Source organism: Cricetulus griseus, chromosome 2, assembly GCF_003668045.3.
Source record: "Cricetulus griseus strain 17A/GY chromosome 2, alternate assembly CriGri-PICRH-1.0, whole genome shotgun sequence".
Lineage (NCBI taxonomy): Eukaryota > Metazoa > Chordata > Mammalia > Rodentia > Cricetidae > Cricetulus > Cricetulus griseus.
In genome coordinates this window covers 129,985,519-129,997,935 of record NC_048595.1, presented here as the reverse complement: position 1 = coordinate 129,997,935, position 12,417 = coordinate 129,985,519, and the positions used below count along the sequence as shown (strand labels likewise).

At 38.9% G+C, this 12,417-nt stretch overlaps 1 protein-coding gene and 1 pseudogene across 2 annotated transcripts in view; both read left to right on the top strand.

Annotated features, from left to right (window-relative positions):
* Positions 1-7,589, top strand: part of Ripk2 (receptor interacting serine/threonine kinase 2) — a 30,266-nt gene extending 22,677 nt beyond the window's left edge. The window contains exons 8-11 of one of the 2 annotated variants that reach the window (XM_027403566.2): positions 1,534-1,620; positions 3,119-3,212; positions 5,729-5,890; positions 6,437-7,589. In XM_027403566.2, coding sequence (XP_027259367.1) covers positions 1,534-1,620; positions 3,119-3,212; positions 5,729-5,890; positions 6,437-6,774 — 681 coding nt within the window. In that variant the 3' untranslated portion in view covers positions 6,775-7,589. The remainder of the gene's footprint in view (positions 1-1,533; positions 1,621-3,118; positions 3,213-5,728; positions 5,891-6,436) is intronic. The other variant, XM_027403565.2, reaches the window with a different exon arrangement.
* Positions 7,590-8,989: 1,400 nt separating this feature from the next.
* On the top strand, positions 8,990-11,259 carry LOC113834376 (annotated as a pseudogene).
* Positions 11,260-12,417: the final 1,158 nt, after the last annotated feature.

The following is a 12,417-nucleotide window of genomic DNA, read 5'->3' as shown; positions in this document are numbered from 1 at the left end:
CTTTGTCGCTGATGGGTATTTCCATTTTATTTGAATGAGCCACCTTCAGATTTCACAATTTCAGAATTCTCGGCATGTCAAATGTGAATTTAGAATGAGTGCTGAGGGCCTGTGTACAGCAGCCCCCTGAGTCACTCACTGTAAGTACATGTGATATGTGCTAGTCTATATTTAGTTGTGCTAAGTGTTAGTACCTGCAGGAGATGACTTCTTGCTCTTCTTTAACTTACTTGACTTTTCCTGAAATTTATTGTCAGGTAAAACAGTAGCCTAGTTTATCTTATATTTGAGCCCCCAAGTTGTACTTCTTTGCTTGGTTTTATTATCTTTTCCCACTCAAATACTTCACGTTGTAGAGACTAAACTGTCAGAGACATTCATGTGAATAACCGAGGGCAATTGTGTGATCAATGTAGACCACATGGATCAGCACAGCTGAGGATTTACACAGCAGCTGTAGTTCCTTAGAGCACAGTCAGCATAGGCTAGCACTCACTAGGATTCATTAAGTTGCACTTCATATATGATAATAAAACTGCCAGCTAGCCAAACTCTTGGGCAATGAACAAGCATGATTTGCAGTTCCTTACTAACTTACAGTTAGCTTCCCCCTCCTGGTTTATGGGACCTACTAGCATAACTTTTCATTTAAAGATTAGTATGTAAAAAACAAAACAACCACCCATAATCAAACTTAAAGATGAATCATAATACTATTATATACAAGTTTTAAGAGGACCTAAAAATGAATTCTTTGAATTCTTTTCATAACTTCTCCAACTCCCCCATTTGGGGTTGGATACAGCCTTTTCCAGAGTTACCAATGTCCATACAAACTTCCAAGACTGTTTCCTTTTGTCTTGTCTTTTCTTTTCCTATTCTCTCCTTACAAGTTTCTCTTTTTCTCATCTCTTTCTAAGCAAAACTAGATGAGTAGGGACCTGGTGGTACCATCCTGTAATCTCATCTATTTGGATAGGCTAAGAGAGAAGGATTGCAGATTCAAGGTGTGTCTGGGCTACAGTGTGAGCTCAGAGCCAGCATGGGTAAGTTAGCTCTGAAACTGATCATGACTCCCCATCCATAGTAACACACCACCACCTTTACATTGTGCCAACCTTGGGTTCTTATCCATACAGTAAAAACAGTAATAGGACTTAGAGCATAGTGCTTGAAGTATACTTTTGCTTAATAGCAATTATGGATAGGTAGAAGATACAGCAAAATGAGGTACCTGCTTTTAACCAACAATCCTGTTTGTAGGTATTGCTTTAAAGATGAAGCTGCAAGACTCTTGAGAGATAATATTTACTGAAATCAACCAATTAATAGGAGGCAGGATGAAGTCTGTTCCCTAAGCATTTCTTGTTGTACACTGTCTCTACCCAATTAAGTTATATATTCACAAATGATTTAGATTGGTTTTCATTGAATTTTGTGTGAACAGAAAACATGTGAAGTAGATTGTACTTTACTTCTGTAATGTCTAAGTCACTTCCCATTAAAGCACATACATGTGTGTGTTCTCTCCAGATTCAGAGTGCATCCAGTACTATTCACTTATGTGATAAGAAAGTGGATTTATCAATGAACATACCTACAAGCCATCCTCCACAAGAGGTACAAATATACATATTATTTATGCTAAATTGAATGTGAGAAGAATATTAAAAAACCATGTAGTCTGACCCCATTTTCTACAGATGGGAAACGAAAGTCCAGGGAGCATTTATAATTTATTAGGTAGCCATGACAGTCTCTAACCTGAAACCCCACTCAGCGTTATCCTCAAATGCTCTAGGGTAGTGTACAGGTAAACCATTGGTGATAATGTCACCGCCTCATAGTAAGTAAGAGAAATTCCTGTTGCTCTCCCAGAGGTGTTTCTTTAATTGAACCATTTTAAGATTATATGTCCACTTCACAGATTCATGAACATACTAGTACATTCAAGACAGCATGAAAGCACAGCACATAGGAGGGTCTACATTTGTTTACTGTGTGTGTACGTGTGTGTATACGTGTGTGTTCAAAGGATAACTTGCAGGAATCATTCTCTCTGTTGCTATGTGGTTCCCAAGGATCCAATTGAGGTCATCCACTTGGCAGAAGCCCCTTTAGACTGAAGCACCTCACTGGCCCAATGCATCCCAAGTTTCAGATCACTTTTATATAAACTATCTAAATTGATCCTTGAGTATATGCTAATTTTTTATGGAACCTGGAAGCCAGAGTGTTTCAATGCATTGTTGAAAGGCAGTAAGCTAGTCCATGACAGAGCAAGGAGTGAAGATCTCCATGGTTTTTCCAAGGGTTTTCCATCCCTTTGTGTTGAAAGAACCAGAGAACAAGTATTTGCTTTAAGTCAGGAGATAACCACACATCTAATTCACCATTATAGCCACTGAACAGGTCCTTGAATCGGGTAGGGTCAATAGTTATTTCGAGTGCATACTATTGCCGTAGCCCTTCCCCTCGAGTTGATAAAGAAATTAAATTTATGTTCTACTCCCCCATCCCCTCACCTTTACTGTCCCCCACCCCCAGTTTATGCTGGCCCTCTGCATGAGGGTGACAGTTTTGTAACCTGGTCTGTTTGTGGGACCCCTGGCAGTGGGATGTATCCCTAGTACATGAGCTGGCTTTTTCAAGCCCATTCCATATGGTGGGATGCCTTGCTCAGCCTGGATGCTGGGGATATGGCGGGGGAGGCTTTGTTGACTCCCCATGCCTTACCCTTTCTGAGGGGGAGGACTGAGGGAACTGTGGATGGTATGTAAAATGAATAAAAATAAAATGTATTTTTTTAAAAGAAATTAAATTTAGAGGTTGGGGATATAGCTCAGTGGTAGAGCACTCAGTTAGCATTTGTGAGACCCTAGCTTTAGTCCCTAGTATAGATGGAGGCAAAAAAGAAATTGCATGCATTTGTGATTGCTTTCCATCTTACTTCTTTGGCTCTGTAAACTATAATTTATAGTAGTTCCAGGTCTTGGTTTTTAATAAGGCAAAGGCAAGTACAGTTTAGAAGCTGTAGCTATGTAACTTTAAGGATGATACCTTCCTATAAACTTCTACTTATACAGCTCTCCTCAACCTGGTCCTCTGTTTACTTCAGGAATCATGTGGCTCCTCTCTGCTATCCAGAAATACCGGTTCTCCTGGAACCTCCAGGTCCCTGTCAGCTCCTCAAGACAAAGATTTTTTATCTGGTATGCCAGTTTCCTAATCAGAATGGTTACACAACTTTTCTACTTTCTTTCAAGGTCATGTCATTGGCAAACAGTGGTGTGCATGGAACACGTTTTTTCATTTGCATTCGTGTTCCACTTTTTTTTTTTAAGTAACAATTCTATATATGTGAAAGTAACGATGGAATAATGAGCAAATACATTTATATTGAAGTAATTCTGTGATCATGATGGAAAGGGGTTTTTTCTTAATCTCACAAGAAGAAAGTGTAATGTTTCTAAGTTGCCATAGTAACTATATTTTAGCTACAGGGAACAAGACACAACCAAGGACTTTTATAGCTGTGTGAGGGAGCTAGTTAGTCCCTGTTTTACAGATTCTGAACCCTCTGGATCACACAGCAAGTAACTAGGGGATCCAAGATTTATTGATTAAAGCCAGGCTCTCTAATGAACACTTTCATATCACTCTGCCATACAAAGTCAACATGAAGACTTTACTTCTGGCTAGATGCTGACGTCTAGTTACAACAGATAGACAGTCCATGAAAAAGAAGATTATGAGTCTAGAACAAGGAAACAAATAACAGTGAGCAATTTATTATGTCGGTAAATAGAGTGAATAAGAAGAGTTAAAAAAAAAAAAAGGAGGAAAGGAGGATCACAGTCATATCAAGAATGCCTAGGGCCTAGAGAGATGGCTCAGTGGTAAAGAGCACTTACTGCTCTTCCAGAGGACCTAGATTTGATTCCCAGCACCCACACAGTGTCTCAGAACTGTCACAACTCCAGTTCCAGAGGATCTGCTACCCTATTCTGACCTCCGTAAGCACCAAGCATGCACAGTGCTCAGATGTATATTCCAAACAAAACACTTATGCAGCTTTGTTTTTTTGTTTGTTTTTTAAGAAAAAGAATTTCTGCACTCAGCTAAGCTAATTCAGGCTTTTAAACTCAGTAGGACTTGATTCTTGAAGAAGGGTATAAAATAAGAATTTTTGCTCCTCCAGTCTGGAATATATCCGATATTTTGAAATTTATTTGTATTTATTGTTTGTGTGTGTGTGTGAGGTGGCAGGGCAGCACACAGAGCCACACATGCCACATGCACATGTAGAGGTCAGAAGATAGCTTTTGGGAGTTAGTTATCTCCTTCCACTGTGGACTCTGGGAATCAAATTCAGGTGTAGCATGTGCTCTGACCCACTGAGCCATTATGCTGGCCCTTAGAGGCTACTTGGGAAAGGAAAGAAAACTTGGAGTAAAAAGGACAGTGAGGAGTGAAAGAGAGAAGGGCAGTGTGAGAGATTAGGTAATACACAGATGCTTTGACTTCTCACTTGAGCTAAGAGAGAATAGATGAAGCTGTGTAAGTTGTTGAGCCAGGAAACCAGCACAGCCGCCACAACCAAGAACTGAAGTGGTGGTTAGGGTTAAGATGGATGATAGTTACGATTTTAATTTTTTTTATTTTTTGTTTGTCTGAGATACCATCAGTGCCTATCGGGGTGATGTACAGAGTGTTGAAGAGGCAGTGTGTTCAATAATGATGGAAAGACAATTACAGAAATTACTTGAAAGGATATAGTGGGAAATTACCAAAACCGAGTCAGGTAGAAATATAAGGGTATTTAATAGGGAAAAGCCTTACTTACAGAGCGACCTAAGTAGGCGTGGCTACAGCTTCCCCTACAATAGGAGAGATAAACAGTTGGAGCACTGGAATTGTTTTCTAGAGGACAAAGAAAACATGTCAAATACAGATTTATTGCACTTAAAAGTTTATGTATCCGGGGGTGGGCTTAGACCCTATCCCAAAGGATATGATAGACTCTGATAACACCATCCAGGGGAGCAGAAAGGAATTGTGATAGGTAGGGTTTTAGTGGGGGGGTAGGGGAGGAGAGGACTGGGATTGTTATGTAAAACAATCTTGTTTCTAATTCAAATTAAAAAAATCTGAAAGAAAAAAGTAAAGAATGTCTATGGATCTGACAAACATACATAAGACACATTTAAACTGGAAAGGGAGGAGTTCACCGGGAAGAAGTAATGGGTTATGAGAAGAAAGGAAATTTTATGACTTATAAGCATAGAACAACAAGCACTAACAGTGGTAAAAAATAAAATAAAATAAAATAAAGCAATAAAAAAAACAACTATTCTGTGTAAATGCTTGTTCGACAAAAAAGTGTTTGCAGAGCTGGCGAGATGACTATGGGCAGAGTGATTTTAGCCAGGCCTACAACCTGAGCTTGATCATCAGGACTCATGTGGTAGAAAAGAAAGTTACCTTCTCTGACCGCATGCATACACACACACACACACACACACACACACACACACACACACACACACAAATAAATGTAATTCAAAATACTTAACTTATTTGCAGAATTGAATTTCTGAAGTAGTTTCAATGACAGTGAGAAACCAAGGCCATTGGAGCCTACCTTCTGTGTGAGCCACCCATTGATATTTTACTGATAGGACTATCTAGTGAATACTCTACCTACCCCTAATGAAATGTTCTGTAGGAGGACCTCAAGATGGCTCTTCATCGAAGCTGCATCACTGTTCTGGAAATCACAGCTGGGATGGTGCCGTTTCCGAATCACACAGGACAGCCCTCTGTGATCACAGACCCACCCTGTGCTCTTTGGCTATAATAAATCCACTCTTCGTTTCGAAAAGTTCAGGTAAGTATATGCTGTGAGATATACTGCAAATGCTGGTATTCACCTTACACGAACACACTGAGTAAATTCACCATATAATGAGCTTTCTTAGTTTCCATTCCCTACCCTAGAAACATTTAAGTAGGAAAGCATTTCCAACTTCGTGCTGCCCTTGTCTTAACAGGGCCAGGTGCACTCCAGGAATCTAACTAGGAAGGAAGTATTAAGATGAAGCCTCACTTGCTACCTTAGTAAAGGTGAAGCTATTTTTGTTTATCAACTATGCTTGTATCCTTTATGTTTGAAAGGAAACAAAAAGTAAAATCATTTTGCCCCACAACAGCATATAAAAAAATACAGTATTTGCTCAGTAAGGTGAATGGGAGATAAAACTCAAGCCTCTGAATACTTCCTGAAAAATATAAGCATTTTCAAAAAATACTGTTTATACTGGCACCCTCATGTGGAAATGTCCGTTCTGCTTATTCATTTTTACAAAGAATTATACTCATTGCTTGTGTCTGTACTCGTCATCATTGTAAATTGTTCATGCTTGCTCTTTCAAAGAGCGCCTGCAACCTGGAATAGCCCAGCAGTGGATCCAGAGCAAGAGAGAGGACATTGTGAGCCAGATGACTGAAGCCTGCCTTAACCAATCGCTGGATGCCCTTCTGTCCCGGGACTTGATCATGAAGGAGGACTATGAACTCATTAGCACCAAACCAACAAGGACCTCAAAAGTCAGACAGTTACTAGACACCACTGACATCCAAGGAGAAGAATTTGCCAAAGTTATAGTACAGAAGTTGAAAGATAACAAGCAAATGGGACTTCAGCCTTACCCGGAAATGCCTGTGGTTTCCAGAACACCATCTTCAAATTTCCATCAAAATAAAAGCTTATAAGTGAGTCTTTTCTGAGAGGAAAGTCAGTTTACAAATGGTTATTTATATGTCTGTTACCTGGATAATATTTGTATAAAAACATGAGTATTAGTTGCTTCCCTGAAGGTTTTTTGGATGAGATAAGTATGTCTCCTTCCATGGCATTGCAGTATTTTTTTTTAAATTAATATAAGTAAAACTTTTGCATTATGCTGTGTAGTTCAGTTTTTTATGTCAGTTTCATTACTTGAACCTTTTTATGTAATAATTACATTTTTCTTGAATATACCAGTGCCTTAAGGTAGCCTTTGTTTCTGATGGAAGACATTTCCAAACTCACTTTATCTGCGGAGCTTCATTATTCCTCTAAAATGAAATTTGACATTACATAGCAGTGATACAGTAGTCCCACCCTGAAATTCCGAGTTCAGATCCCCAGTGAGTTACTCATTTTTAAATTTTATTCACAAACTGTTAGGAGGTTATTTCCAGGTGCACAAGGTGTATAAAGAAGAAAAGAGCAATCTCTTGTTAACACTGGCCGTCTATCCACCTCTCCTCTTTGAGCAGAGTGAACAACCACTGTGCCCCTGATGGCCTGCTTCCTGCTCCTGTCTAGAACATATGCTGACTGGGTAGAGGCCCTTCCTTACTTAGAGTGGCTGTTTTCTCTGTAACTCAGCATGGTTTCCGCACTGAGGCGTGCTGCAGGTTCAGCTTCCTCCTCATCGTGCACATCTGGTCAGTTAGCACACAGTAGCCAAGCTGCTCTATTTTTTTTTTTTTTCTAAGCTGTTCACACCAACTTCACTACAAACAATAAAGATACAATGCAATGTGAGTCCCTTTTCTTTTGGCTGCTAGCTTATGTCACTCAAGGAAACCTACAAGAAGTGATACCTTTTTCTGAAAACGGTTTAACAATGTTTGCAAAAAAATAAGAAACAGCATAAATTTGAAAGCATATACTTTCGGGATGCACTAGACTTAGAACCTGAAAAATATGAATAAAGAATAAAAGGATTTAGATGGCATTTAGGCAATGAAATATCCCCATTTAAAATAAGAATTTAAGCACCAGGGTTGGACAGATGACTCAGCACTGGCTGCTCTTGAATAGGACAAAGGTTTGGTTCCCAGTACCCATACAACAGCTCACAAACATCAGTAATTCCAATTCGGGTATCTAACTCTCTTCTGGCATCTACAGGCACCAGGCACATACACAGTGCACTTACATGCAGGCAAAACTCATACACATAAAAGGAAAAAAAATTTAAACAATTTAAATTCCATTTTAAAATGGCATTAACCCATGGTATAACTTTTTTGAGACTTTCAGAAACACATAAATTTATAAGGAAAAATAAAAATTAATTGGACTTATGAGTTGTCTGTTAAATTCTTTTTAAAATATTAAAATAAAAACTTAGGTATGATGGCACACACCTGGTATCCTAAAACTTTGGAAATTGAAAGAGACAGAGGAGTTCAGAGACAACCTCAACTTCCTAACAATTGCAAAGCCAGCCTGGATTGTCAGAAATAAACAATAACAAAAAGATTTAATTTGGGGGAAAATGAGTAGGTTTTTTGTTTTGTTTTAAAATTGGTTTTGCTCTCCAGCACCCCCATTTCCCTCTCCTGTGTGTGTGTACTTAAAGTTACCTTTTAGAAATAGTGATGCCCTCAGCTATGGCACACGCCTTTAATCCCAGCACTCGGGAGGCACAGGCAGGCGGATCTTGGTGAGTTCCAGGACAGCCAAGGCTACACAAAGAAACCCTGTCTCAGAAAAAAGAATACTGATGTCCTCAATGGACTTTTGTACTGATATATGTAGAAAAGTTGAACTTTGCCTTAGTCTCACCATTTGCTACAGTCTATAATTCATAGTGCGTTTGTGAGCCCTTGTCTGTAGGTACATGTTTACCACCCACCCATTTTTCTCCAGTGATTTACTGTAAGGAAGGTATCTGTAATGTCACCCTTTGTCACAGTCTTACAAACTGCATGAACACACATACTGACCAGTAAGACAGTGGTGTCAAGGATCAAGATGGATCTGCCATGAGCTCCTCCTTTCATAGAATCCTCATTTCAGCAGATGATTTTCACTGTGACCTGAACTTGATCTTTGCCTGTCTGTGTTTTGAGGGGAGGGGCAATGCTGCTGAATATAACTAGTCAGCATAGAACAAAGCCTGGTGTAAAGCAGGCACTTTTTAAATAACTAATGAATGGTGAAGGGGACAAGATGCTCCCTGTAAGTCCTACTTCCCAAAATGTATGCAAATACAGATAATGGTAAGTACAGTTTTTTCCAAAGTCAACAGATTCAAAACTTTGTCTCATTTGAGCCACATAGTAAGGTTTTTGTCCTGTTGGTTTTTAACTTTCTTGTTAAGTAAAGGAGGATGGCTTACTTCTGTGTCAATTCTCTGTGCTCTTAATTTTAATCAACCTCACTAAAGATGAATAGAATTTGAGGCCAGAACTTCACAAACAATATTCAGCAAGAGTTTTATAATTATTTGTAACTTTTATCTTGAAAAAAAGAATTTCTATACAGAAGGAATGGTACTGTTTTTCTCTATGATATAATAATAAAGGTTTATAATATCCAAACAAAATGACAGTATAAAGCATTAAGTAAATTATAATAAAGACAGTTCTAGAACATCTGAAATCTCATAAGGAAATGTTAGGATTCAGTCACTTTAGGGCAGCAGTGATGGTCTCTCTAACTAGATAGTGTTAGATAGGGGTGGTGTCTTGGTGGTGCTTTTTATACTCTGCTACCTACAAATACAGTCCAGGGGTAGCATCACATGGGTTATAAGAAACATGAGTTCATGGCCTCTGTGTGTGGAGCTTGAGGTCCAGAAATCAGTTTTAACAAACCTTGTAAGCAGTTCTTATGGCTAACATTCAAGGCTCTTGTTTGTATGGAACAAGATATAAAAAAATTTCTCCTTAGGCACACAGATCTCTTCATGACATCTTTTGACCACATTTGTCTTGAGAATGTATAGTCTCTGAACTAAGATTTTGATGGAAAAATTTAACTAATGCACCCACTTTACATCCCCATTGGGCATGTTGCAGTTTGGAAAGATCACTTAAACACAGCATCCAGACAATATTCATTTCCATGACTCACCTCTTTAAGAAAGAGCTGCAAAAGGGACAAACACTTCAGTCCTGAAAGTAAAGGAACCATGTTGATGTGCAGGAAGAGCATAAGGGAGGTTTTGTCTGTGTTTGTTTGATGGAAGTAAAGCTTTTTTATTTACATATTTTTATTCTCTGAGCATTTCACACATACACAATGAAATACCATCACTTAGTCTCCATTTCCCCTCTCCAGTTCCCACCATAACCCCCAACACCCTGTCTGCTAGCCTCTTGTCTTATTTTTTGTTTCCCACTAAGCATGATTAGTGCAACCCATGGTGTGTAGGTGTGGACTTAGTGGGAAACAACATTGGTGTTGTTTCCAACACTGGCTGCGTCCTCCAAGAAATATTCTCCCTCTGGCTGATTTTCATTTTTCTTCATCAGTCTAAACTCCAGCAGCATGCTCATGAAATACTGCATTCTCTAGTTTATTTTTCTTCATTAATCTAAACACCAACAGCATGCTTATGATATACTACATTTTCTAATTTATGAAGAAAAGTTATGACCGATGGAAAAGGAGGAGAATGAATAATATTTTATGTTGACAAACATCTCTCAATTTTCAGAATATCCTATCATCTCTATAATGTTATTCCTTCTGTATACCATAGAGACCAGTTCCCAAATTATCTTACTTTTCCCTCCCTCAGTTAAATTATTTCTTTTTCATCTCAAGCACCCATATTCCTTATGATAGCCAAATTCCTTCACTTGGCTGTGTATGTCTATTGATCTCTTTCCTGAAAAATAACTCTAACAAGCTTTCTAAATTGTTTAAAGTTCAAAGAGCCTTGTTACTTAAAATTTAATGTCATGTAGTTAATGAATGGATTAAAATGAACAGCCAGGGCATTTTTTCTGTACTCTTACTCCACAAACAACTCTAGAACTAGGTTATTTTAAACCATTACAATTTATTCCATTGTGTAGAAGCACCAATATTTAACATATTTCCTGTTAATGGGTATTCTAATTTTTACAACTTTCTGCTATTAGAAATGATACTGTCCTTCCTCTGTAGACCACAGCCAAATTCATCTATAACTTTACAGAGAAGGTCCCAGCACTGGTAAATGCTGCTATGACTTACTTAAAGCCTGGATTGGCCACATTTTGACAAGTGCCAAGGTTGACCTGGTTCCCCCAACCCCTGCTTAGTTCACTCCAGCTATTCAGAATATGAAAAGAAAAAATTCAAAGTGCTAAAACTGGCAGCTTCAAACCCTTGCATTTAAAGAAGCTATGCTGAATGGCTTGGTAGCCATATGGTTTTACATTGGAGAGATCATAGACAAATGAGGCATCACTGGCTATGATGTTTAAAAACCAATCTTTAACACCTGATTTTATTTGAGTTCTTATTTAAATGTTCTTGGACCACGTGGAATAAGACTGCTATCTGAATAAAATATAAGCTGTCAAAAAACAACCAAATGAGAAAACAAAACAGTACTACCCCAAATGGAGCCCAGCCCTAAAAATGTCACTTATACCTACCCTCTAAGGCCCAGGAAACATCACAGCACAGGAGGCAGGAAATATGTAAGAACTAGACTATAGGTAAAAGGCTACAAAACATCATTCCCTAGACTGGGTGTAACCACTACAATTAGTAACATGAATTATAGTTACCTGAGCTGGGCCCCACAATCAGCTCTATCAACAATTAGTAAAGGAATGTGGAGAGTTTGTGAGGCTCTACCCTTCCCCTCTGAACTACTGGCTATCAATAAATTCTGGGAAGTGAGAGTCACTGTCTTTAGTTGCATACCCACTGCTGAGCCTACTAGGCTCTACTAGGTTTGGACAGCTCCAAACCCACAGTCACATAGATGGCTTTGATTGATCTTGATGGGTTACAAAATAAAATGAACAGGCATAAATACGAAAAAGAGATCTGTGAACATGAGGGAAGGTTAACAGAGGTGTTAGGGAGGTGGGAGATCTATGTGAGGGAGGTCAGTATGCATATATGAAATTTCTAGAAATAAAATTTATCTTAAAAAACTAATACCAATAAAAATATGACTAGACACTGGAAAACTTTAAATATTAGAAAGCATGTCTAGGAATTGAACTTCTTGGGTCCAAGAGTAAGAACATCTTAAATGTCAGTGAATTTTTTTTAGCCTTTAACTCAGCATTTTATTTATTTTTTATTTTTTTATTACTTCAAATTAGGAACAAGGTTGCTTCACATGTCAATCCCTTCTCCCTCTCCTTCCCCTCCCCCAACCTCCCCACAAGCCCCCACCCATCCGCCCCTCCACTTCCCAGGAAGGGTAGGGCCCTCCATGGAGTCTCCCCAAGATCCACCACATTATCCTGGGCTGGGCCTAGGCCCTCCCCCATGTGTCCAGGCTGAGACAGCATCCCTTCATGTGGGATGGGCTCTCAAAGTCCCTTCTTACTGATCTACTACCAGGGGTCCCATACCGTGCCCATTGCCTCCTCATTGACATCCACATTCAGGTGTCTGTA